The following is a 27,946-nucleotide window of genomic DNA, read 5'->3' on the forward strand; positions in this document are numbered from 1 at the left end:
GGGAGAGCTCCCAATGGACGGAGGTGCTGGAGAGGCAGGGGAAGGCCCCTATCACAGAGCTCTGCTCCGTGCCTCAGTTTCCCTCATATTCTGTAGGGAGGCCAAAGGAGAGGGCTCTGCCAGACACGTGCACTGTGTCCTGCTGGAAGGCAAGGATGAGCCAAGGTGACTCCAACTCATCTCACACCCTTCCTCTCATTAAATGCCCGCACCAGGCGCTTACAGAGAGCAGCAGGGCCCCAGTAAAGCTGCTCACACCAATGTTTTATACTTCAAGAAGGTCTATTCCTTTAATGGGGATTCATTTAACTGGGCTCTGCCATCGTTAGGAGCCATAAAATGGCACCTTTTGGCTTCTGATTGGAAGGCCACGCTGCACGTAGCCCCTCATATCCAGCGCTGGCTGCTTTATTGTGCATTACTGCCTCTCACTCGGATTTAACCAATTTGATCCATGTCTAATACATAAATAAATAATCCAGCAGGAGGGTCGGCGTTGGATGACAACAGGCAGCTATAAAGCATGTTCCTCCGCCGCAGCTGAGCCGGGCTCCGCACGCCCTCTCATGAGCAGAGTTGCTAATACAGCTGGGAGAGGGGCGCGGGCACCCCTGGGCTTTCCCCTTTTATTGGAACTTCATTGTTTGCTTTAGAGTTTTATTTTATGTTAAATAGGCGCTGTATATTCCTTACAGAGGGGGTAATAAAGTTTCCAAGCTGGAGGAAATTGGCTATGGAGTGGGGAAACCTGGCAGGGCTGGAGACGAGGAGGGTGGTGGTTGGGGATGAGGAAGGGGACAGCCGTGCCTGCATCTGGGGGTGAACAGCTCTGCTCTTCAGGGTCCTGACCCCCAGCTTCAGGGACATCACAGAGAATTTAAATACTTCTTCTAAATTAGTTAAGAGCAGAGAGAAATGCTGTGGCATTTGGCTCCGAGCTGCGTTGTCTGCTCTGGAAATAGGGGAAGCCAAGGTTACAGAGGAGCAGCCCAGAAATGGAGCTGTTCATAGACTCACAGAATCACAGAGTCATTAAGGTTGGAAAAGACTGCTAAGGTCACCTAGTCCAACTGCTGACCCATCACCACTATGCCCACTAACCACGTCCCTCAATGCTAGTTCCTTCCCCTGCTAAGTCACTGGGATGCCCTCATGCCCATCTGCAGGACAGAGCTAGTAACTGCCTCAAGGAGCACAAGAACTGGGGAGAACTGGGGGTACTCCAGAAGAAAACTGGATTCCAGACCACACCACTCCCCTCTGTGTCTGCTGCTTAGGAGCAGAAGGGATGATAAAATCTGACCTAAAGCTGTGCCCAAACCAAATGGAGCTCGGAGCAGGAAATGCCTCTTTTGGCCACTGCTCCAGGACTGAGGCTGCACAGGAGCTAAAGCTTTATCCCCTCTTTTCCTTCCCCACAGGCAAAAAGAAAGCGACATTGTTTGACAGCCAAGCTCCCATCTGCCCCATCTGCCAGGTCCTCCTGCGCCCTGGAGAGCTGCAGGAGCACATGGAGCAGGAGCTGGAGAAGCTCACCCAGCTGAACATCAGGTAAGCAGCCTGTGATCATAGAATCATGGAAGGGCTTAGATTGGAAGAGACCTTAAAGATCATCTTGTTCCAAACCCCCTGCCACGGGGAGGATTGCCAATCACTAGATCAAGCTGCCCAGAGCCCCATGCAGCCATAGCAGAGGAGACGGCGACATGCAAGCAAAGCAAAACAGCAAGTGCTGGTACTTGCAGCCTGGCCCCATACTGGCTGCATGGGTTGCTGTGACACCTGGGATGCATCCTGCAATGTAGCAGGGTGGGAGCTGCCTTCTGCTCCTGATGCTTTCCCCAGCATGGCCAAGTCCTCCTTTTATTAAAAATAATAATAATAATAATAATTGCATTTTAACTGCTAGCAGTTATTTAGGAAATGGCTGTAGCCAAGGGTTGTCAGATCCCTGCTCCTGCCTTAATAAAATTCAGCAGCCTTGGAAAAGAGCGTGTTTATTTCAATTATTAATGAATTCCCCGGTCATTAAAAGGTGAGGAAAGGAATCATACCACCAGTGAAAAGCTGAGTTACGTCACCAGGTGGTAGGAGAGAAGGGAGGGCTCCTGTACCAGTGTGTGTGCGTGCACACCAGGGCAGGGGGCTTCCCATGGCTATGGGGAATGTGGAGAAACCAGATCCATCCCTGCCCCAGCTTGGCTGGGCTCTGCCTTGCAGCGAGCCAGAAATGCTCAGAAAGGGGAGAAGCAGAGAGGTCTGAGGGAGCACCCACACAGCATCATGTTGGATCCTGGCACCACACAGGGAAAGAGGGGGCAGGGAAGAGCCCATTTATCCCCCGCGCCACCCGCTCCCCTCGCGAGCGTAATTTATGGCGTCATTTGGGCCGCATCCAACTTAATAAAGGGCCACTGCAAATTAGTGAACAGGTTTAAATGAACAGAAGCAATTAGCGCTCCGAGGAGCCCATCAAAGAAGTTGGGCCAATATCAGAGCGAAACTGAAAGCGCGAGCCAGGCGCGGAGGACGGCTGGCGCGAGGCGGTGATGGGAAGGTGGCGTTTAATGGGAAAGGAAAGGAAACCCTAAATCATAAAGCGTGACAAGGGCCATTGTGGGCCAGCTGACAAATGAAAAAGAATGGCATTATTCCTTTAAATAACAGCAGCAGTTAGAGAGAAGACAGCTCTCCCCAGCTTGCCCTCGCTTCTCTCGCCCGCTCCGCTCGGCCATGCAGGCGGCGAAGAAGAATCAGAGGTCTTGATTAATTATTAAATAACGACTCTCCGCGCTTCATGATAGATAAGGCTCAATCCAGGCTGTGGGCCGTGACTCAGCACAGGAATAGGCTGCCCACTGCAGCAGTGGGCAGGATGCAGGTGGTGGGATGCTGGGCTCCGTCCCTCAGGTGGCCCCTTCTCCTGCTGCCCCAGCTCTCGCCGGGAGCGAGAACACATCAACAAGAGGAGAGAGAAACTAATAATGATCTCAAATAACCCAATAAACATAAAAATAAAATGTAGGCCTATAAACGTGACGGGCACCGGCAGCCCTGGCCGCTCCCTGCCAATGCTGACTCGTTACCGAAATGGCTGAGCAGCTGTTACTTATCAGTCTGATGGGGAGAAGCGAACCGAGGGGCTGCTTTCCAAGGGCCCTTTTTTTTTTTAGATTTAAAGAGGATGTAGCCAATCGTGGTGCACGCTGTTAAGTTTTAATAAACCTTAATGATTTGCAACCAAATCATAAATTTCCAGCACTATGGGTTAGGAAGGCAGATTCCCTCCTACCTGCTGAGCCTGTAGCACTGAGGACTCAGCAGCTCCAGGGATGCTCCACAGAGCGGCATCCCCCAAGGCAGAATGGCCATTGGATTGCATTGGGTGCAAGCAAGCTGCAAGGCTGCCCTGGGGCCACATGGAAAGAGAAAAGGCTGGTAGCAAAGCAATTTGAGGGCTGCCTTGTTGCCTCCATTTTGGGGGCTTCAGGGGCATTGCTGGAGCACAGAGTTCCATGCAATGGTGGTGGAAGAGAAGGAAGGGGATTCCTCCAGGCTGGAGCTGCGATAGGAGAGAAGTGAAGAGCCACGCAAGCACTGCCCATCCACCCACCCAAGGTGTCCCACCTTGGCTGCAGGAATGCTTTTGCAGGACAGCGGGACAGCCCTTGGCATGGGCAGCACCAGCACGGCAGGCACCACCCGCCGAGCCCCGCATGGCTCGGCCAGGCTCTCTGAATGCAAATTTCATTTCTGAGCCACTGGCGCTGTTTCAAGAGCCGGCAGCCTCCGAGCCCTTCTCGGTGTTACATATGTAACAGCCTCATTGAACTTGACATGTCAAATTCAGGCCATTTGTGCAAAATCTCCCTTTAATAATACCGTTTCATTTCGCTCAAATGAGACTTGAATGCATGTAAAATGGAAAAGGATATTTAAGCGCTAACATTAGGCAGATGTCTTGCCAGAGGCCGATTGAATATATGAGATTTTGAAGTGCTTAACACGTTTTCGGTGCTCCCTCTTAGAATATGTCACCTGGCTTTCTTTTTTCTCCCCCTCCTTCTTTTTACCCCCCCCCCCTCCCCATTCTATACGTGAAGGGTATAAATTGAAAGAAAACAAAACTACAAACCTTGGTTTTATGGGGTTTAACTCTTGCGGAGCGAGACTGTTGGTATTCCTCCTCCTAAGAGGAATTACCTCCTGGCTCACCTTGGTGGAGCACAAGCATAGCACAGCAGGGAAGCGGTGCTGGGAGGGATGCGGTGATGGGAGGGATGCTCTGCTCACTGCATCTGTGCAATGGGGAGAGCAGAGGTGTTTGTCCCTAACTGAGCAGCTAAATAACACCAAGCTAAAAAATAAGAAATAATGACAGCAACTCTCTGCACACATCACCCCAAGTACGTGAATACTCGTGTGCATGAAGCCTGGATGCAGGTCTTCTTGATTCACATCCACCTGTTTTATTCCTCATGCAAGCACCTATAGGTGGAGAAGAGAGGCAGCTTTGGGGCTATGATTTGGGCTTGAGGTGGGAGGGGCACTGGGGGTTCAAAAAGCCTAAGAAAGTCACATTACAAATATTACAGTTGCTGAGTCAACCGCTGGAAGGTTGGGAAATGTGCCTTTGGGTGCATTCTTTTTTAATAGCATGATGTGCTGTTCTTGAAAATGCAGTGCTCTTTTAAAAATGTATTTGGCAGGGGGATTTTTATTACCCTGCGTGACAACTAGCAGGTTCCTCCTTGCACGGCCAGCAGCAAAGTTGTGCTTCAGATCTGTGATTTCCCTATCCATTTCCTCCACTTAGCATCCCCTGGCAGCTCTCCTTGCACCTTGCCACCACAGATGACATCCCTGTGCATGCCTCAGGAGCTGCTGGTTCCTCTGGTCATCTTTCTGTCGTGTCCAGAAGTAATTTCTCTTCTGATCCTCTTGAAAGAGCCAAATGTGATCCCAGGCTATGGGATCTTGGGAGGTGGACAGGTCAACCCGCTTCCACACAAGCCATGGTCAGTGTCTCTGAGCACCAGGAGATGCAGCCTGGATTTCACAAAACTTTGGTGGCCTTTTTGATTAAAGTCACCCTATGCCAATACCTGAGGGCATACGTGACTACATGCCAGCAGCTTTCCCTGTTCCTCCTGGGCAGGTGGGATGCACCCAAGCAATTCTCACTGGCTCTTGACCCTTCTCCTGCACAAGGAACCCTGTGCTTAAGTTCTGCTCCGGATGCGCTGAGCACCGTGCCACCCAACAGGGCCTTCCCCGAGCTGCAGGGGGAGGGGTGAGCAGCCATGCTGCCAGGCCCAGCAGGATGAATAGAGAGCATAAAACCCGAATTAGCTCTGTTGCCATGTGTCACAGCAGGGTCATGGCTCTTGTCCCAGGTCTCCTCGATTTATGCTGGAGACTTTAACCTGACAGCCAGGTATCTTGCTCAGTGAGCACTGCAGATTCGCCAATGTCTGAATGGGGAAGATGGGAGGTGCTTTGTGCCGAGAGGGACTTCTTTCCCAAAGCCCCATTGAACTGCATCCCACATCCCTACCTTACATCCAGCGGTCACCTGGGAGCACCGGGCCAAGAGAGATGGCACGTGGGAAAAAGCACGCTGAGCCCACGGGCATTTCCCTCCCACTCCTCAACTTCTGCTGCTGTTCCTGCTTTTCCTCTCTTCTTTTTCCACCTCCTCCTTCTCCTTTCCCTCCTGCTCCCCCTTTGCGTCCCCCTCCTTCTCTCCCCACCCCCCGGTATCAAGGCGACATCTCCAAGCCAAGTACTTTTAATTTCGCCCGTGGCCCTTGCTGACACGGTGGATATGCACAGCAAGTTAAATTCCCGCCTGATCAATAAAGCAGAAGCAGTGTGTCCGACTGGTCGATATTTTTTTATCTGTCTTCAGCCCAGTCCTGCTGATGACAGCCCCCTGCGCTTCAGCAAAGGCACTCAAGGGCATTGGGCTTTGGCAACACAGCTCTTTCCTTTTTTTTTTTTTTTTTGTTTTAAATTTAAATTAAAAAAAAAAAAAGCAAAAACTAGATGCCTACCAAAAAAAAAAAAAAAAAAAAAAAAAAGTTCACAGAGTTTGGCCTTTCCTTAATAACGTTTTATGATTTATCTTAATTTTTAATTGAAAAAAATTTGCGAATTAATTGATTTCTGGGACTTGCCAATTAACATTGTAATTGGGTGCATGATAAATTTCGAGGGAGCGCCATTTTTCTCCTTCTCCCCCTTGTCACCCAGGAGGGGAATCGCCAGGGCAGCGCTTCCTCCCCGTGCACCCCCCTTCTCCCCGTCACTGCCCTCCTCCCCCTGTGCTCCTGTATCTTAAAGAAGGAACAAGAAAGCTAATAAAGTCATGTTATTAGAGTCTCGCCAGAGGTGACCCCTGGAGGCATAAATCCATGCTTGGAGATGCTGGGGACAGGTGCTATTAAGTGCCTGGCCATACTCTGTGCAGCGGGATGGTGCCTCTGGGCTCCTTATCCCCCAGCAAATCACACTGCTGGGATGGGGTCAGTCCATACAGCATGGAAGGTTTGCCTCATCCCCATACAGTGTGTCCCATGCTGCCTAGCAGAGCTGCTCCGTGTCAGAGCACAGTTCAGGGGTCTGGTAGCCAAATTTGGGATCACAGAATCACAGAATCACAGAATGTCCAGGGTTGGAAGTGACCTCAAGGATCATGAATCTCCAACCTCCCTGCCATACGCAGGGCCACCAACCTTCCCATTTAATACCAGACCAGTTATTACTAGACCAGGGCCCCATCCAATCTGGCCTTGAACACCTCCAGGGATGGGGCATCCACAACCTCTCTGGGAAGCCTGTTCCAGCCTGTAAGTGCCCAGGAGCAACAGCTGATGAATGACACTTGGACAGGACTCATGCTCTGCCCTGGTGTGAGGCATTTTGTCACCCACCAAATATCCTGTAAGCACCACCTAAAGCCCACATGCTTGGATGAAGTTTTGTCATGCTATCTACCCACCCCATGGTTGTCCTTCCTTCCCCACCCTGTGTGTACAGGGGGAAGGGTGCCCACCCAGACCCATCTTTTCTGCACCAGAAAGGGTCAGAGCATCCTAGGTCCACACCTGCCACTGTCACTGATGGAGAACCACGGGAGAAAGAAGGGAATTTATGAGGAGAGAAGGCTGTTTCTTAACTAGTGAATGTGTGCTCTTAATGTAGTGGATTTATCTTCTTTCTCCTCCTTCTGATTTGTGTCTCTGCCCTTGCTGGGGCAGATTGATCACAGGTAGGAGGGGCAGGGGCTGTCCTGGTCCAGCTTTGGGTTCTCCATCCCAGCACATCCCTTACGGATGCAGAGCAGCCCCATGACCTGGTGTGAATGCATTTCCATTCTTGTGGGCCAGACATCTCCTCATCCAAGCAGCACTCGTAAGGCACTCTGAGTGCTCCTGGCAGTGCTGCAGGCTGGCAGCACCCAAAGCCCATGCCCCAACCCCAGGGTCTGTGGAATGGGGAGGAACAGGAGGCAGAGGGGTGCAGCACTTGACAGGGGGCCCAGCACTGGGGGCTATACACAGAAACCAGAGGTGAGAAATAAATCCTTGGCTGGTGATTTTCCCTTGAGCGATGCATGCCTTCTGCAGAACCTATTCTGAACTGCCATGTGAGTTGGGAATAATTAAATACTCATTACAGCCATGGTAGCAAAGAGCCCCCCGGATCAATCTTGCGCATGACCTTTCCCTCCAACTTCCCTCTTTCCAGCCACCTCCTTTTCAAATAGTGAAATGTTTCTCCATCTAACCCTCACTCTATACCACCCCTTCACCACCCAGAACCTGCCGAACCCCACGAGCAGGGACAGGGCAGGCAGAGGGGTGCCATGCGCTGGGGTCCCCTGCTCGGGGCAGTTTGTGCTCCTGTTGCATTCCTGCTGCAGTGTCACCTCCCAGCTGGGCACTGGGGCTCGCAAATATTGACTGGGAGAGCACTCCAGGGGCTTTGGCTGTTTTTTCCATCACTCAGCCCCTTTCCCCGTTGGATGCAGGGGATGTTTAAATCAGTATTTGGAGCAGGTTAAACACTGTTCCCCCTGACAGCACAGATCACGTGCGGCGGCTCCAGGGAGCTGTCACCCGCGGCTGGGTGAGGGTTTGGCCTCGTGTAGTTTAAAAAAATATATAATCAAACCCTCATTTCCTTATTTAGGCTTCAAGTGACACTTCCACTTATTTAAACTGGCGTCCACAAAAATCCAATTCCCTCTCTGCCCGGCTGCTGCTGATTCCCTGCCGGCATCTGCTCTGCACAGCTCTGCTGCTGCTGCTCCGTCCCGAGGCTGGGAGCCCGAGCTGCTAGAAATAAATTGTGTCCACTGGATTGTTTGTACAGAAATACATCAGCTGGCCGCAGCGTGCTCCTGGCTTTGTGGGATGCCACATGGGAGCTGGCCATGCTCCAGCTGGGGCTGTCACATCCCAGGGGCTGGTGAGGGTGTTTTGGGGATGAGATGCAGGGATGGGAAATAGCAGGTGCATGCTGGCCTCTATGCAGCGTTGTGAGGCATGAGCACGAGCATCCCTGCAAAGCCACCAAGCATCTGCATGCACGGCATCACAGAATTATAGAATCACCAAGGTTGGAAAAGGCCTCTAAGATTATCCCATCCAACCCCACCCCCCATGCCCACTGACCACGTCCCTCAGTGCCACATCCCCACACTCCTTGAACACCTCCAGGGACAATGACCCCACCACCTCCCTGGGCAGCTGTGCCAGCGCATCACCGCTCTTCCTGAGAAGCTTATCCTCACGTGCAGGAACACAGAGCAGGAACATGGGCTCCCAGCTGGAGATGCAAAGCCATCAGGGCAGAGCCAGCTGCCCGAAGTACTGCCTCTTCCCAGGATGTTGCCTTTCTTATTTGGTAGTTTGGGGGGTGAGGGTCCCTAAAAGGCAAAGAAGTTGTTTTGCTGTAATGAACTAGACAAACAATTCCCCAAATAGATTAAAACTAACTGTAACTTATAAAAGTGGGTAGTAATTATATTTTATTAGCTAGCAAAACACCATTTTTTTATTTCGTAGGATAATTCTGTGTAAATCACCTTAATTAGAAGTGTCAGACGAGCCTGTGAATATCGTACTTAGTAACTAATTTCCTATGTACAGGTTATAATTTAAAACACATGGATCACTCGCTGAGTGGAAATATGCTAGCCATGAAATAATGTGGGGAGTGTTGGGGTTATTACTATGTAAATGTGTAATCATTTCAGACCACTGCAGCCTGGCTGGGTGATTAAAGAGAATCCCGAGGTCTCCAAAGATTGTGCTCTCTGCGAGAGCCTAGAGCGAAAAACTTTAAAAGGCACCGAAAAGTGTTTGAACTTTAAAGGTCTTGATTTCCCTTTTACCATTTTTAATTTGTCCGCGGTGTTTATGGACGGGAAGGTTTCTCTTTGCTGACAGGCCTTCCACTCGCAGCTCCTTCCCAGCACAACTGCTGTAGAGCAGATCTAAAAGTGGTTGTCAGCACTGGTCCTCCCAGTGAAGAACAATACAAATGGAGCCATTCCCCTTTGGTCCCAATGGCAGCCCGTTGGCTGGCCAAAGAAACTCTTCCTGGGAGCTCCGCTTCCCTGGCACTACAGCCATTGCTGGGAGGAATTAATGAGGTTCTTCCTCTCACCCTTGGAAAGGAATAATTTTAAACACCTTTAACAAGAAAAGGGAGGAAATGAGTTGTTGCTGTGGGTTGTTGGGGTTTTTTGTTGTTGTTTTTTTCTTTAACCCAATGATTGGTTTATAGAAGAAAAAAAAAGCACTGTTTCACACTTTGGGCAATTCAGAAAGTGAAAACATCGTGGGAGGTGGAGGATTTTAAGCTCAATTTTGGCCATCATCAAGGCAGAACAAGTTCTACCTGGCATGAAGGCAAGAGGGAGCTGAAGATGGCATTTATGTCCCAACAGAAGTCCCAGTTGCTCGTGTTGGGAACAGAGATGGGAGGGGGCGGCAGGGCTGTGGGACCGGAGATGGCCAAGAGGTGCGATGGGATCAGCAGCATGCCATAGGCAGCAGCCACATCAGAAGATGGTTGTGATGTCCTCAAAACACGCAGCACTTGTTCATACTGAGCAACACACTCCGGGCATACTCATGGAAAAGCAGCACCTCACCGACCTCAGAGCCTGGAGCAGTGCTCTGCCATTTGGAGTGGGGAGAGATCACCGTGGGTGTCACCTCATTGTGGGGCGGTGGCACTGGGAGAGGAGGGGACCGTAGCCCCGGGAGAAAACACCTTCCTCCATCCCTTCTCATTTCATAACACCCAGCCATCTGCCAAATCAAGGCAGATTAAAGCCAGCCAAATTCAATTTCTCCCCGCTGCCACTGCAGCTCGGCATCTGGGGCTAAAGTGTCCCCGACAAAGCGAACATGACAGGCACATTGCTTTTTTGTCACATCTAGTACCATGTTGATCTTCTAAAAGTCTCATAAAAATTTATTGATGTCTCCCATATTGCTGTGATTGAGAAGAAAGGAGCGTGTGTGTGCGGCACGGCGCGTGCACGGAGAGGGGGGGGGCACGTGCGTGTATTAATGCTCCTGAAGTAGATCTGATTTGATATGTCTTGTTCTATTGTCAGCATCTGTTTAGCGAGGCTTTTTAATACTTTCTGGCTGCCGATCACTCATCCTTAGCCTGGGATGCGGGCTTGCATACAAATTTTGTTATTAAACACAATTCCATCCCTCCCCTTCCCAGCCCCCCCCCCCCCGCCCACCCATCCATCCATCACCTCCCCAGGCTCAGGGCATCCAGCCTGCGCCGTGAGCACCGGCGCTGGGGCTGGCAGCATATTTCAAGCTCCTTTTGCCTGCTGCAGGTGCTTTGCATTGACAAATCGAATCACGGGGAAATCATTTATTTCCTAATGCTGTTTGCAGCATGTTAGCGGGAGAATTTACATGAGAGAGATTACTTTAATAACCAAAAAATTACAGCGCGGGCCTCCCCGCCATGTCGGCTTTGATATGTAATTGTTTCAAGTTTAACCTGTCTGGAGGGGGGAAGGTGTTATTAAATCTGCAGCATCTCCCGCTGGCGAGGGCAGGCAAGGAGGAGCGCTGCTCGGGGACCTCCTTCCCTGCTAAACGGGGAGCAGACTGGCTTCACAAATCACTCCAGCCTGCGGCAGCAGCGGGGATCTTCGTTCCCTTGCTCTTTACGCTGATTTATTCCCCCTCTGCTTCCCGTCCTCCTGTTTTATTGTGCCCAGCCCCATGCTGTGCTCACCACCTTCTCTATGGCTGCCATCCCATTGCCCCACAGGCTCACTCCCCATTTTTCCCCAGGGTGGAAGAGCTCTTTGCTGTTGGAGATCCCTTCCAAGAGCTCCTCACGCCGGCCACTGCAGTGCTTTCATGGCTCTGACCCCATTCTCTTCTCTCTTGGCAGTAAGAACTCCATCCTGAAGGATGCTATGGCAGCAGGCACCCCCAAGGTAAGTGAGTACCTCTTGAAATGTTTTTCGCTGGAGTGATGCTCCTTATTTCCCATCATCTTCCCATCCCACTCCACTCTATGTTCCCTGGGGGTGATACCATCCCAGGAGCCAGGCTAGCACAGGGGATGCTGTTCCTGTTCCCCACCACATCCTGTGCAGCTGAGGGACGCTGGAGTTGAAGGACCCAGAAGGCTCCAGGATTCCAGATTGTGTCTAATGACAGCTAATGAGAGCTGATCACACGCATACTGAGCTCAGACTGTGAAATCATGCACGGGAGCTAAGGGGCCAGAGCCATATGCCAGCTCTGGAAGAGGGAAGCGGGGCCAAAACATACCCAAATCACTAGAAGACCCATTCTCAGATGGATTCCCCTCCCAGTACCCTCCTCCCATCCCCTTGGCTCAACAAGACCTGCTTGCCCGGAGCAAAATGAATCGTAGCATCACTGCAAAGGGCATCATCTGTTAATTAGCTGCCCTTAAGATGATGCTGCAGCAGGAAGGATCAGTGCTTGTGCAGGCAAGTGGCTGACAAGGAGCTCTGGGCCCTGCTTGCCTATTTTTTTCTGGATGCTTTGGGTATCTTTTGGAGCAGCTGGAATGCAACATGGGGGCCAGTGCATTGCCAAGCACATAAACACCCTGCAACCCCCTGGGCCAGGGGCTGGGAGCAAGCATGCTCCTGGGATACCTCCCAGGCAAACTCAAACCCAAAGGGAAAATAAAGATCCACAGGGAGTGTGGCTGTCTTTGAGCATCCTGAAGGAGCTGAGAGGCACCTGCAAAATAACGCCTGTGAGGGAGAGGGACGGGAGGGAAGACAGATGAGCTGTTTGGAGGGATATGCACCACATGAGTGGCAGCCAGCAGATAAAGCAGAAGGTCCATCTCTCGGCAGGGCCGGGCTTTTGAAGTTTCCATTGACAAAGAATCCCATTTGCCTTGAGTGAGGGGATTAAACTGGGACTGGAGAGTCGTTCTATGTAAAGGAGATCAATCGTCCCCTGTCACCACATGGATCTTTTCCCTTTGCCCGTCACGTCTGGGCATAAGAACATTAACTTCAAGAAGCCACGAGAGCAGGGAGGGAGACAGTGAAATCAGGAAATCTTTCATTCCCTTCTCAGAGAGCTTGAAAGCCTCCCAGCCCAGGAGGATTCATTATTTCTAGGTGGTTTTTGCTGGGAGACAGGTCCTGTGTGGCACGGACAAGTGATGCGCTGACCACCGGGCAAGCTTGGTGTTAAAGTCCTCTTTGTCACCACACAGGGCTCAGAGGTCGAGGTGCGAGCCAAGGCTGCTTCTTCCCTTGTGCCCACCAAGCCACTGGGATGCAAATTCCCTCTGAAAAAGCCCATTCCTTCCCCATAGTTACCCCAGCAAACATCTCTCTCTGCTGGTAGCAGTAAGTGCACATCCCTCGCTTCCTGCTCTCCTGCCCCTCAAGAGCTGTCACTCACTGTGCTGGGTCAATTTTCATGGCAATATGTCAAAGAAAATCCAATCACTCAACATGGGATGCGATGAACGCAGGATTATTGTATCAAGTTCTTCTATTATCAGGGCTGACTGAGGCACTGACGGCCAAACAAGGGTTGCGAGATGGGAACTGCAGACAATGTGTCTGCCCATGCAGCAGCAAACTGGGTAGCTCCAAAGTGGTGCCTTCATCCTCATGTTGTTGAGAGCCCAGATAGCTCCCACATGTGTATCTGAGCTTTGCAGAAGGCAGAGGTGCAAAGAAAGTGCTAAAAACCCACCTCCTTTGCTGTAGGAGAGGTGTTCCCCATGCATAGGAATTAGAGGAGAGCCCTGGCTTCCCTGTGGCACTCATCTCTGATGACAAGCCTGAGACATCAGGCTGGATGGGAAAAGAAATCCCATTCCCCAACACGAGCTGGACGTTGGTCAGTAACCTTTCACATCATTCTGAGTCCTCATGGAGAAGTCCAACAGCAGAGCCACTCAGGAGGGCACGTCCTGGAGATGTGTCCCAGTCAGCCATGCCCCAGCCCTCTCAGAGCCCAGACTGTCTGTGCAGGACTTCCCCAAAGGCTGACTGTTCTGCTTGTCCTTGAGAGGTAATGCTGAGTCTTGCACCCCCATGTGCTCTCAGTTACCTGAGAATGCTTTTTGCCACTGTCTGGCTATGAATCTCCTTTCATGGGTATAGAATCATAGAATTGTTGGAAGGAACCCTTAAAGGCCATCTAGTCCAACTCCTCTGCAATGAACAGGGACACCTACAGCTCTATCAGGTGTTCAGAGTCTTGTCCAGCCTGACTTTGGATGTCTCCAGGGATGGGGCACCCATTACCACTCTGGCTAACCTGTTCCATCATCTCGGTGGGACATTCTCTGCCCAGAGAGGTGAGATCTCTCCCCCTAAATTTCAGTGACTTCCTCTTGGCCGTACATGACTTCAGATTGTCTTTCCCACCAAAGCCCAGCTCACGTGCCAGCTCCCACCACCAGCAAACACTCCGGGTGCTCCTGGACCTCCGCTGCGATCCCCCACCCACCCCGCAGTTTTACAGCTTGGCTGAGCAGTTTGAGAAAGAATTACAGCGCCTAGAGGGAAATTTGACCACTAAAGCCCTCCAAGGAGAAAGAGCTTTGAAACAAGCAAGATTTGGAGCCTGAAACCCTGACGGAACGGCTGTGCTAAGCCCTTGCCAGCTGCCTGGCTGGAGATGAAATTTCTAGCACGATCATTTAACTTCTCCATATCATGTCTGGTGGTAGGGGCAGGGGCCAGTGTTGGGGCCCCAGGGCTTTGACTCCTTCTCTCGTGTCATGAGCTCGCTGTAGGGGCTCGGGAACGTCACGCTCCTCCCCATGCAACACCGATTTACGAGGAAGGATTAAAAAGCCAAATCTGAATGCTGTGGCAAGTCTGCAGCCAAGGTGGGGACATGGGAACAGCCTGCAGATCTGCGAAGAAGGGGAAATTACCTTGGTTGCATGCCGGCTGCCAGCTCAGGGTGACAAATACCAGAGCCACTCCAACACAAACCTCCAAGAGGTTATGTGCCATAACACAAATCAACGCTGAACAAAGCTCCTTGCTTTGCTTGGGCTGAACATCTGTGCTGGAGACACTGCACTGGGCAGGAGAAGCACACACGGACTTGGTCCAGGGATTGTGTCCCAGCTCCAGACCACAGCTCTGTCCCCTCCATCCTGTCTGTACCCACTGGTGGCTCAGTGTGAAGGGGTCCCCTATCCTGTGCAGTCACATCACTGAAATAAATCAGCAGCTCCCTGCTAACACTGTTATTTCTGCTCACTATTCACATCCTTCCCATGTTGAAGCTTTCTATCTCCAGTTCCATCCCACCCAGATAAAAGCCACCACATAATTTCGCCTTTCGCTTGCCTGGCAGCAAACGTGGACCCTCCAAAAGCTTCTAGGAAAGTCAGCTTTAATAGTAGCATCTTTTTGTCAGGGATCCTCCAGCAGCAGCATAACAAATGGTGAGCAGAGTGAAGGGGGAAAATCGCAGCCAGGTCTGGTATCACTCATTGCTTTCGGGTTACAGTTCCCAAGTGATAACAGCTATTAGCAACACTTTGACGGCTTCCCTACCGTGGAGGGGAGGGCAGGAGACAGAAAACATGTCAAGCCATCACCTCCATGTTAAGTGATAAGTACCTATTTAGGCAGCAGAGTTAAAGCTGAATGCATCAAGCAGGGAACACTTCGTGCCAAAATAAAAAAAAAATAAAAATAAAAATAAAAAAAAAAAAGGTTATAGATACATAAAAAGCAGGGTTAGGGTATTTGTTCTGCTGACAGCAGCGGTGATGGATTGTTTAAGAAAAATAGACTCCCCGTGTTTTTCCAGGGCTGTCAGAAAGCCGGAGCCCAGGGCACTTTAATACCCTTGAATGACCAGACTTGAAAGGGAGCGGGATGTCAGCTGGGCTGGGTGCAGCTTCCATCCCTTCCTGCGTGATGGAGGTGATGCCGTGCACCTTTGGTTGGTGCCAAACCTGCCCAGCACCAAACGGGGAGAGGCACAGCAGGAGGGGCCGCAGGAAGGAGCGAGCGCATGGCTTGGACAAGATTGATGGCCTCGTTGCCATTAAGAAAAAAATTAGCCGGTGGCGGCTATCATATTAAAGGGTGAAGAAGCCGTGAATTATTTTCTTAAAGATCTTATCACTTACAATGATAATTTTACCTTCCAAAAGGCCACTTTTAATGAGGCGAGCCAGGCAAAAAGTCATGATTTAATGCCAGATTTTTTTTTCCAAACACATTTTACTGCTTTTTTGTCCATGTTTAAAAAGCGCCGGTGACCTTTTTTTATTTAGCTTGCCCCAGGTGTAATGCTCAGGCTGATCCTCTCAGGGTTTATAACCTCCGCAGAGAGTGCCTTTACCCAATGGAGAGATGATTTAAAGGGGAGGGAGAAATATGAGGCTGCACAGCCGCTCACACATGTGCCCTCAATGTGGGGAGCTGTGGTTTGCCAGGGAAGGGGCAGCAGGAGATGAGGATGCTCTCTCCCAGTAGCTCCAATCCTACACTGGCACCTAAGGCAGCAAGCAGCCCCAGTTTTGGGGTGAAAAGTTGGAAGAGGGCTGGAGGAAATATGCAAAGCTGCCTTCACCTCTACAGCTGTCTTCCCAGATGGTGGTAGTGAGATGGAGCAGGGCTCTATCACTGCCTCTACTCTGCTCAGTGGTACCAGCTTGGCCACAGCCACTGGGAAACAGCCCCAGTGCAACAGTCTGGGGGGAAAGAGGCCAAAATCAGGAGGGCAGAGAAGCTGGCCAACTGTATTAGTGGACTAGATGCCCGTTAAGGTCCCTTCCAACTTGAACAATTCTGTGGTTCTATGAAGTCACCCTTTCCTCCAGCACCTTTCCCAATGCCACAGCCCTTAGGACTGCCTCTCCCCTGCCCCACGCTGTCCCACCAGCATGGGCCAAAAGGCAGAGTGTGCCACATCTCCAGGAAACAAGGAAAACAAATGAAGTCAAGCTTCCTAACAGCAAAGGGGAAGTGTGACTTGGCATCGCTAACGCCGTGTTTAACATGCCGGCGAGGTATTTAGAATTGAAGTGCTTGCACACAATTTAAAAATAGACAGTTTATTAATCTAAACTGCAAGTGTATGTAGAAGAGGCCCCAAGATTGACATCTTTGGGATTAGTTTAGCCCTGCGTTTTTCCAGAGGTCATCGCCATGGTGCTCAGGAGGTTTGTGGAATAAATGGGGCCGGCGTTCTTCCCAGGACCACACGCTAAAAACTAATACATAACGTTTAATTTACTGTCTCCATAGCTAGCCCAACCATTTTTCACATAATAATATTGGATTAGAGCTACCAAGAGGCTGAGGGGGGAGCGGGAGGTGGGGAGGATCTGTCTGTCTGTTGCCAAAGAATGGGGAGATGGGTGGTTTTCCCCCTTCTCTAGAATACATTGGAAGACAAAATGTATTTAACTCTCCCAGCTCCGGGTGTTTGGTTTATTAGTGGGGAAAGGGCAGCAACACTGCCACAACTGGGACGTTGTTCTGGAGCCCTACTCAATGCCCACACTGCCCTGCTCTCCTCTCCAGGAGGGCTGTCGGAGCCCAGAGATTGCCTCCTGCTGACCAAATGGATTTGTATGCTGAGTCATCCTTCCACTTGCTTGTATCTTTCAAAAAAAATGCACATTTTTTCATGTTTCATTTCAGCCCAGAGGCAAATGTTGCTGGAAAGCTTGCCTTTCTCCAAGGTATTATGCTTTTTAATAATGTTGTCACCACACTTGACCTGTCCAATTCAGATGATATCTACACTTCCCTTCGCAAACATACACATCTCCGAGCAGTCATTTATTGTTGGATCTTGCCAGCTGATTCCTGGAAACAAACATCTGGAGAGCTGAGCTTACAGTGTATATCTTTTACAACGTATTGTGCTACATTTAACCTAGTTTAGTTAATTTAGATTTCAAATTAGAATTTTAAATTGGATTTCCCCCTCCAATTCTTCCAATAATAAACTTGACTCACAACTCAGCATACATTTTTTTAAATGATGTCAAACTCCTGCAGCAATTTCTCCTCTCAGGTTCACTGCATGTAGAATTTGGACTTAGCTACTGTTGACTCGAAGTTTATCAGTGATTTCTTAGGTCTCAAATATCACTGATCTTTTTAACCTTCTAAAAGGCCTTTTTTTTTTTTTTTTTTTCCCTGTGCTACTTATTAAAATAAATAGCATCGTTACAGAATGAAGGGTGGCTGTGCAGCCGAGGTGCTGAGAGCTTTAATGCAAAGCTGCTGAGAGATTTAGTGCAACTTGCAGAGGCAGATGAGCACACACTGGCACTGCTCCATGCCAGCACAATGCTGCATTGCCATATGGTTTGTGCGGGTTTCTGGGGTGGTTTTTTTAAGCGGGGGACTCTGCTGGATCCCCCATGGCATCTGCAGGGCAGTGCATAGCTGTGCAGTGCTGACACTGCACATGCAAGATGCTCTCCAGCACAGGAGGGGCACACGTTGAGCAGCACTCACTGGTGTGGCTATTTCATTACCCACATGTGCTGGGCAACCTCTGTGGTCCAGAGATGCATTCTTGTAGCTCATCTGTCATATGGGGCAGGGGATGGTTGATAGGAAAGAAAGCAAATTTAAGGCAGTTCTCATCCTCTGAATCACTTTAAATTGCACGTCCAGGCTCAGCCAGCTGTCCCCTTTGGGCTGTGCTTCTAAAACCAGCAGTGCATGTTGCAAATAGCATCAGCTCGACCCTGTTGCTCAGCCAGCAGACCCACTGGCCTCTTCCAATGGGATCACTCATCACTGTCTGAAGGACAGTTGTCCTTTTGTTGCCTAATGTCATTGCACTGGCTGTAGCAGGCCACAGCCCCGCAGCCCACCCCCAGGCAGGGCAGGCGATGCACAGCACGCGAAGCACAAGGCCAGCCTCACATTGCTCTCCACGCCCTTGAGGGCAGCTTAGTCAGGGGCAGAGCATTGGACGATGCTCACAGCATGAATTTCTCCTTTCTCTCGCAGTCAATTTTGTTGTCGGCTTCAATCAAGCGGGAAGGAGATTCTCCAACAGCATCACCCCACTCCTCGGATGACATCCATCACTCAGACAGATACCAGGTAAGTAGGCAGGCACCGTCCTTGCTCTCCGCTGTACATGGGAGCCAGCTCGCCCCAGCAGCTCTCCATCAGCTCCGCATGCCTATAGAGCACCTTGTCCCTCACGTGGCCATGCAGGTGTGCTTTTGTCTGCAGAGTCCTCCCAGTGCTGGCTTTCAATCACAGCTTTAAATCTTCATAGAGGTTTCTGTTGCGTTACGTTCATCATCTCTGCCGTTGCCATGGCTGTGTTTGTCATTACTTACCCCGTGCCTCTGTGAAACTTTCAGAGAAGTGATTTTTTTGGAAAGCAGTGAATGATGTCAGCCTGCAGCAGGCCAGAGCTCTCCATTTCACCGGTGTACTGCTGCCCAGCAAACGGACTCGTGATTCCCACTTAAATTTTGGCAGAGCCATGCCACCATGTTTTATAATCCTGCAGGTTATAAACAAACAAACAAACAACAAAAACATTCTCTACCCAGAGAAGTAGCAGGTTTAGACCTGCTGTGACACACTGAGTAAAAGCTCAGGGGAGACAGAGCAAGAAAGGAAGAAGGAGGCAGCAGCCAGAGTGCAGCTCAGCTTGCTGGGGATCTGTTTGTGGTTTGGGGGCAGGCTGGCACACGACTTCTGTTCAAGACACATCCAGATTGCTTGGCTGCAAGCCTGTGCTCAGCCACTGGCTTCAACAAAGCTCTGAAAGGCAACAGAAAAAATAATGGTAGTCTTTAGCACAGCACCGAGCGTGCCTTCAGCTACTGTGGGGAGAGGCTGGGTGTGCTATGGCTGTATTTGTGTCAGGCATAAATCCACAACCCTGTGTGCCATTCTACCCCTATATCCTGTCCTACACTCATGGCCCAGTGTCCCTCACAGCGATGTCCTGTGCCCAAGGTCAAGCCGTTCTACATCAGCCACTCGACAGCTGCCCAGTCTGCATTAGGATCCGCAGAAAGAGAGCTGGTGACCATTCTGTGGGCCCAGCCCAGCAGCCCCAACTAAAGCATGTGCTCTAGAAGATAGGTCCTATTAATAGCAGCAAAAAATGTGCGCTTATTGCCCATTATTCTGTCCTCTGACCTATTTATTGGTTATATTACCAAATAAAGACAGATCCTCCATTGTTTGCTACGTACTCTAAGGTACCCTTCAGTTCTAATGTTGTGTCATATCACAGTCGCTTCACCCTCATATGAGACCTGGTACAAAGCAAGAGCAGCAAACCCCACAGAAGATACAGGAATGCCTAATTCAGCTATTCCTGCTCTCTTCCCCGCCTGCTTTTTAAGGCTAATGAATAAATAATGTTCTTTCCAAGAGGGTGTGGAAAAGCCTTTTGCAATGTCCCCCTTTGCTCAGGAGCACCCCTTCCCACCCCATTTCTCCAGATTTCAGTCTCTGTGAACTTGGCAGTCCCTTGCAGTCCTCTGTTCCTATAAATTTTTATTATGTCATACTTGAGGACAAATATGCTCAGCAAAAGCCCCCTCTATGTGCTGAGTCTAGTGAGTCTCTAATGTGTTTTAAGTTTGTGAGTATATTTTATGGAGGGTTGCAGCCCTTAATGCAAATGTGTAATGGGAGCTGTAAGTCTGCACTGCAGGGAGAAAAGACCTCTGGGGCCTGATTTTCATTTATGCCTATGCTGGCTGCTTTATGTTCCTCAGGCAATGTAAAGGGACCTCAGAGTGGGTGCCAGGATTGTGTAAAGCCTCAGCCTATCCTTAATAAAGCCACAACATGAATGAGAATTCATTCTTCCTGGCGTACCAAGCGAAACGTTCAGGAAGCAGAGCAGAAGACTCTCGTAGTGACTTTAAAGCTGCAAAATTTAGCTTTCCATAAGCAGAGGTGTGCTAGTATGACGAATGCCCCTTGTGGGGATTTAATAATAGCAAATATTCATTGTATTAGTGGCATGCTAAGACGGGAATAATTGGAGTATACATTTTCAGAATCCCCATGGCTTGGTTTTCTTAGTCCTCATGCTTATTTACCACGGGGACATTTAGGGAAGAAGGAGATCTGTGAGTAGGAGCGCTGCAGGAATGCTGGCTTGCTCAGTGCCTTCCTCTACCAAAGCCTCGGTGGTGAGAGTGCCTCCTGAAAGACAGCTTAATTAATTAAAAGAGTAGAAGCAACAATCAGCAGCTTTGATTTTGTAAGTAAGCGCCCCATTGGGTAAGGACCCCTTGAGTCCAGTTGCTCCTGGGCTCCTATTGGCCACGTAGCACAGGGTGCCAATTGCCCCTGGGTTCTGATTGGCCATCTGCCCTTGGGTTCTACTTGCACCCGATCTCTGATTGGCCACGCACGCCGGAGCCCCACTTGTCCCCGATCTCTAATTGGCCAAACCTCCCTAGCTTCCAACGGCCGCTGAGCTCTGATTGGCCGGGGCTCGCCGAACCTTGCTGCCGCCTGTCGGTTGCCATGGGAACTTCCTCTCCTCTCCCCGCCGCTTTCCTGGTGAACTTTCACCCGCTCGGCGGCGGGTCACATGACCGGGGCCAACATGGCGGCGGCCGCTGGGGGCTGATCGGCGGCGCCTGCCGGGCCGCGCCGTATCCGCCCGCATCCCGGGCCGCGCGAGAGGAGCCGCCCCGGGGCCGCCGCCTCGTCGCCCCGCCGGCCGCCCGCGGCTATGCAGAGCGGCAGGAGGGGGCCCGGCGGCGGGGGCCGGGAAGAGGTGGGTGCTGGAGTTGGGCCGGGGGGGGCGGGCCCGGGGCCGGTGCGTCGGCCCGACGATGTGCGGGGCGGGGGGGACCGGGCCTTGTTTACGAGGTGGGGGCGGGTGTTTACATCCGGCGGCCGCGGGCCGGGGGCGCTGACACGTGTCCGCTCTTGTCTCCCCTCTGCAGACCTTCCTGCGGGTGCGAGCGAACCGGCAGACCCGGCTGAACGGTGAGTGCGGGCCCTCCTCCATCCTCCCGGAGCGGCCCGGCCCCGCTGTCCGCTGCTGGGGTCCCGCCGACGAGCCCGCGGCGCCCCTGTGCGCTCGGGCTCCCGTGGCGCTGCCCGGGTCTTGAGGAAACTTTCAAGCTGCGGTGTGAGCGTTGCTGTATCTGACGTCACCTTGTGTGGTTTTGGGTTCTTGTGCTCTCGGTCACAGCCGGTGCGTTACTTTTATGCTCGAGTTTCTGGGTGTCGATAGCAGCAAGTAGACGAGGGCATCTAGTGAAAAGTGCTTTAGTATTTAGAAGTATTTAGAAAAACTTTATTTTGGCTGAAGCTGAAACGCTTCTCCCAGATTCGGAGGAATTGGAACTTACCGTGTACAAAGTCACAATAATCACTCATCTGATTTTCTGTGGCCTGTATATGACCTGTGTATTTTGTATGGCCTGTAGCCAACCCAAATTGCAGCACTCAGGTGCCATTCAGGTGCTTAAGCTGCCAGGAGACACGTTAATATTGAGCTTCCTGCTGTGGTTGTGTAGGACAGAGTGGGTGGTGTCATGCTGATGCAGCTTAGTTTTAAAAAAACTTAAAACAAAAAACAAAAAACAACCTTTAACCAAATAACAAAAAGTTTTAGATTGTACCAGTACTGGAATAGTTTGCTTACATTTGACGTACTACTACTTGTATAATCTTAAACGAGTTGAAGTTTTATTAAGTTACTGACCCAATGTCTTTGATAAGAAGTACTGAACTGAATTCAGAGGTGGCTTGGGGAGTTTCAAATACGCACCCTGAGGGCCAGAAGCTCTTGAAGGTCTGTCAAGTCATACAACAAAGAGATGAGTTGCCTTGTATCAATATCACATAATTGTTGGCATGTGTGCTCACATCTGCACTGCTAGATGAGCACAGTGAGCTGCCTGTTTGCAGGCAGTCCCCTTTCCTGACACAGACTTCAGATGACTGAAACACACTCAGGTGTTACTCTGCAATGACTTGTTTTGTGTGACAAAGGTCTCTGGAGTCAGTGATGTCAAACTGTTTCTTTATCATTTTTGGATAGTTCAGTCTAAGCTCACACCTTCTGCCTTTTTTTCTGGCCAATAATTTTATTTAACAAAAAAAGTCTGAACCAGGCTTGTGAGGTTCTTGGCGTTGTGGAGTCCTCCAGGATGAATGAAAGCTCTTGATGACAGCGTGCTCTGCTGAACCAGCTCAGCAGTGCTTTCTGCTTTTGACTTTAGCCTGAAGCAGGACTGCAGCATAGTCAATATGCGCTGCAGTCTGGGACCTGCTTAGGGTTGTTTTTGTGAACTGAAGGGGCTTGTCAGCTGAAGGGAGGCAGCTACTTCTGCACAGCATTTGCATTGCTCTTGCTAAACCTTCTACTCTTTTTAGGGGTACAGCAAACAAAAATAAAAGTCATAATCCAGATGAGGGCATTTGATTAAATAATACGCTTACAACTGTGATTATTCTCTTGTGTACCTTAGCAGGACTAGGTGCAGAAGCTAGGAAGCTGGATGCAGAAATACTAGCTGAAGTGCTTTGGTCAAGATGTATTGGAGTTGGTTCCTCCTCACCTTATCTTTTTATGAATCTTGATTATTCCTATTCCCAGGATATGCCCGTAGTGATACCTGGCTCAGTCCTGAGCAGGTAGATGAGCATCCCGCTGGGTGGCTGGATAGCGTATTCAGCTGCTTTCAGTGCTTATGACCACTGAATTCTGCCTGCTTTCTCATTTGCTCCTCCACATTTGTACCAAAATAACTTGTATTCATAACCTTCACCATGTTGTTGTTAAATAGTTAGTTAACCAGTATCATTCCAGATGGAGAATGCTTGAGTGCTTTGGGGAAAAAAAAGCTTATTTATGTACATCTTGTGTTTTAACAAGCTTCTTATCAATCACACAATTTTGTAGCTTGTTCTGTGAGAATTATTTCCTTATCCTTCTTGGTTTGCATGGACAAAAAATGTGTGGGACATGTCCAAGACATCTGGCTTTCTGCTTCATGTTCTTATTGACACAGAGCATATAGAAAATGCGAACTTATGTTAAACAAAAGCCTACTATTTCACTTGTTTCTATTATATTTTAAAGGTTCTTCTCAGTTTTGCTGTTACCTGTTTGTCTTGCTGTCTCTGTGAAGTTTCTTACCACCTGAGCTTCAGGATCACTTTTGGAAACTCCCCCTGTAAAGAGGGACCTGCAGTGTTTGCTGTTCTCCCACGTAGTCCTTGACTCAGATCTCAGCTGTCCCGGCTCTTTGTACCTGAGTAGCCTCTTAGATTTTCTGGACATGTTTCATCCCACTGTGGTCACTTGAGACAGAACAGGAGCTAAGAAAAGGGAAGGTAGAGAAAGGGATGTCTTCTGTGAGCCTGGATGCAGTGTAAATAAGACCTTATGTGGTTCACATATACTTGGTCCAAAATTCTGATTCTGTAAGTCAAACCTTTAACTTGCCTTGAATTGTACATAAGGTAAATGCATTTGTAAGCTCTGGAGCAGCAGATTAACGTTGTCTGTAAGACCCTTGGTCGAGTGTTTGTATCTGAAGTTTCCTGCCAGCCTGTGAGTTAATCCAGTACCTTTCATCTGTGCTAAACTCACTTCATGGGGTCGTGTCCTTGTGAACTTGGGCGTATGAGGTGCTGATTCCTGATGTACCTATATGTTAAAGAAGGCATTTTGTTCATTTGACTTTTTCCCATGTTGCTAAAGTCAAAACTCGAAGCCACTCTGTAAATTGATGCTGAAGGAGTTTAATGCTGCAGGTCTACTTAGAGGCACAAAGTAATGATTAGTGTACCAGAGCATGGATTCAGTAGGTCAGGTCTGTGCCACCCTTGGAGAACAGCGTCAGATGGAAGATTGCTGAAAATTATCTGTGTCGTTGAGACCCTTCTGTGAATTTGGCCGTTAATGTTCTCTCTCAGGCAGATGAGCAGCAAATTATACACAAGGTCTGAAACAGATTTATTCTTGACCATCTGTTTTCCTGCTTTAGCTTGTTCTTGAGGTGGTTTTTTGTACTCTGTCATAGCTGTCTTTTTTCCCTTGGATCAGATGCTCTTGGGTAAGTCGATCAGCCACAGAAGCCTTTTGTGATGAGTCCAACAAAGTGTAAACACTCCTCAAGACTCTTGTAGTAGATTCATGGAGAGCAGGTGCTACCTCTCTGCCTGAATATCTCTGATTCACGTTTAGGGGTATTTGCAAAGTTGGCATTCTCAGTAGAGCAGAATGAGTCCTTACGAAAATCCCTTTGCAGCTGCTGAGGAAGGCAGAGAAACCCACCCTGAGTGGGTGCTGATACTCAGCCTGCCTCTCTGTGTGGAGGTCGTCACCCATGGTTTGTTGCTGCACTCAATTCACCACCAGCACACCAAGTGCTCCGGTAGCTGGTGATGGGTGGGGGAGGGACAAAGCTAGGTGATTTTCACTGGAAAGGAGACCAAAATGTTTCCATTTAATTTGATTGGCCTGCCATTGCAGGAGCTGCTAATGATGTCTGCATGGGACTCGGGGGACCACTCAAACTGGTGGAGGGAATCATAAGAGATATTGCGAGTAACTTAATCATCTCCTTGGATGCTGCAGGAGAGGTTTGTCTAGTGTCCACTGCTGGATGCACTGGAAGAGCACTCTGGATGTAATTAGACAGCCCCATCCTGAGGGTGGATTTCTGTTTACTGGGAAGCGTGGCAGTGAAAACTAAAACCCATTAGCTTTCCTTCCAGGAAATTTTTCTGAGCCAGAGCATAACCTAATCCTTAAGCATTAATAATTCTTAAGCCTAGATGGGAAGAGCTGTGAGAAAGACACTCGGTCCCTTCCACCTGCGGAGGGTGGTCTGGCACCCTCTCTCCCCTCCTGTGGGAAGGCATCACAGATTTGGAAGCTCAGACTGCTTCTGCCTGTGTTTTTATCTTGCTGAATTACAAGAGGGAATCACGTTGTTGTTTTTTTTTCTCCTTTCTTCTCCCAAGCTCCTGCGACAGGAGTGTGGGGGAGAGGGATTAGTGAGCTAATTAGAAATGATCGCATCTATCAACACTAATTAAGAATCCTGTGGTCTCACTTGTGTGTTCTTTTGAGCGGTTCCCCTTCGGGACAGCACCACAATCACCCCCTGCCTTTGGGGCCGCTCTGTCCCTGCCATGCTGATTGGAAGTGATGGCAGGGCTGCGTGTCGGGTATGGAAAATGTGGCTTGGGATGGGCTTTCGAGACTGCAGCAGTCCCTTTGGTTTTCTGCTGTCAGCCAGGAGCACACTGGGCCTCTGTGGGCACTATTAATGACCACAGAATGAAAATGGCAGGGGATTTGGTTTCAACACCTCTTCCATCCAGTGGCTTTTTCACTTGTGACACTGAAACTACGAGGGCTGTTTCGCCAAGGAGCCACCTGCTGAGCCCTACCAGAATATTTTAATGTTCCTTCCCTCCATTTCCCTGTTCAAAAACAAGGTGAGCTGAGGGACAGGTGTTTGTCACTAGGATAGAGAAGGCTTGCTTTCTGTCTTCCTGTATTTTATTTTTTTTCTGGTCAGGTAGGTGTTTACTGGAGTCAGTTTCCAGCCTGCTCTCCTATTCAGTGCCTGTTCTGCAGAGCTAGTAAGGCAGAGGAGCATCTGAAACACAGAGGAAGGAGCCCTGCTAGGGGATGTAGGCACTCCCTGACCCAGAACTTCAGATAGCTCTCATGCATTGAAGTACAAACCAGACAGAGTATGGTTAAACACTATACCTGGTAGTAGGGCTGTGCCAGCTTGGAAGAGGTGGTTTGGGGGCTTCCAAATGGGGAGATAAAAACTTAAGACTTTAGGGGTCACTGTTTTAATTAGAAGTGGGGTATAATTCATTTGGGCGCTCTGAAATCTGAAATAACACTTGGTGATTGTTGTTTGCTTTTGTACTGACTGGAAGTCATGCAGTTTACTTATGGAGTAAAAGCTGACACTGCAGGTAAAATAACTGGCTTAAGCAGACAGAGTAGAAGGGAAACTACCAAAACATCCTACTAGGAATACTGAAGTATGGACTGTGAAACTCCAACACCAGATGAAAGCAGAGTGCATTTACTCAAGAGAGCTGCTGTTGTTCAATGAACTGGGTATCTAAAACACTCCTGCTCTGGTTGGAGTTGTCTGTTATTGTAGGAGAGTTGTGCTTGCGGAATCCTTTTTATGCCAGGAACACAGGTTTGTTTTGGAGGAATTTTTTTTTGCAAATCTGCTTGCTTTCAGTGACGAAAAGCAGTGCTACAGATAGTACGAAGCCTTCTTAATACTAGAGCTTCAGAGTAGGGGAAGGTGAATATTCCTGAGTGTTGGGAAAGTACATCCAAACCTAGAGATTCCTATGTCCAGCAAAGCCAAGGAAGCCCTGTTTCAAGGCTGTGGTGATGTGTTCAGCTTCATAAGTCACACGATGTTGTGAATGCACAAATCTGATGTGCTATAGGGGACAGTTGACACAAACTTTTCTGTACCCTGATGTGGTCCTGGCATTCCAGCACCTTTCTCGTTGTCTCTGGCTGCAGAGAGCTGTTATCTCACAGGTTTCATGGACAAAGGCTTTCAGAGCACACCGCAGCACTCACCATGTCAGGAACGATTTCTGCAGCTTTTTGGTGGTGTCATCTCTCATTATCACACGGGCTTTCCTTGGGCTTTTCCTTGTCTCTCATTCAGAATTTTGACCTTCCATATTAATTAAATGGGAACTTTCCTGCAGCCAGTGATTGAGTTATTCAGTAATACCTGCCTAAAGCCATCATAATAAAGGACAGAAGTTCTATTTAATGCAAATGATTTGGTTCCAGATGTTTTGATCACATTAAACGATGGCTCAAATTAACCAGAGATCATATTAAGCAACAGGCTACCTTGGCTGCTTTTTCTAATCAGTGTGATTCCTAACATGTTTGTTTCTCAGAACATGCCCTCAAGAAGGCAGTTTCTCTATACATTAGAATAGTGAAATAAAAATAACAGGGAGAGACAGAAGCTATCTAGGGTGGTGCTGTGTTTTTCACGGCAAGGATCTTTCTTTAAATGCTACCTGCTACTAAGATCTGTTTGTGACAGTTTGGGAAGGAATCATTTAGGGCGTGCAGGAGACACTCCAGAAAGTGGCTGTCTTACATAATTTGTCCAAGGCTTTTTGGGCACTGCAGTAGCTTTCTGTGGTCAGAGCAAGTTTCTATGTAAGGAATGGATGGATCTACAAACCTGACATGTCTGTCTTTTTCTTTTTTCTTTCCTTGCTTTGTCCATGCAGCTCGGATTGGAAAAATGAAACGGAGGAAGCAAGACGAAGGGCAGGTATGTCCCCTCTGCAACCGACCTCTGTCAGGATCCGAGGAGGAGATGAGTAGGCATGTGGAACAATGCCTTGCAAAGGTAGAGGCGCAGCAGGATCACC

General features: G+C 49.4%; 1 protein-coding gene across 7 annotated transcripts in view; it reads left to right on the plus strand.

Annotated features, from left to right (window-relative positions):
• Nucleotides 1-27,946, plus strand: part of RNF220 (ring finger protein 220) — a 164,856-nt gene that overhangs the window by 91,987 nt on the left and 44,923 nt on the right. For 4 of the 7 annotated variants that reach the window (XM_090146571.1, XM_090146570.1, XM_031601144.2 and 1 more), the window contains 5 exons: nt 1,422-1,551; nt 11,452-11,497; nt 18,530-18,625; nt 21,466-21,508; nt 27,803-27,924. In XM_090146571.1, coding sequence (XP_090002697.1) covers nt 1,422-1,551; nt 11,452-11,497; nt 18,530-18,625; nt 21,466-21,508; nt 27,803-27,924 — 437 coding nt within the window. Of the gene's footprint in view, nt 1-1,421; nt 1,552-11,451; nt 11,498-18,529; nt 18,626-21,151; nt 21,294-21,465; nt 21,509-27,802; nt 27,925-27,946 lie in introns of those variants that run through there. The other 3 variants (XM_090146574.1, XM_031601170.2, XM_031601178.2) reach the window with 2 other exon arrangements.

The sequence above is a fragment of the Phasianus colchicus genome, chromosome 9 (genome assembly GCF_987193195.1).
Source record: "Phasianus colchicus chromosome 9, bPhaCol1.hap1.1, whole genome shotgun sequence".
NCBI lineage: Eukaryota > Metazoa > Chordata > Aves > Galliformes > Phasianidae > Phasianus > Phasianus colchicus.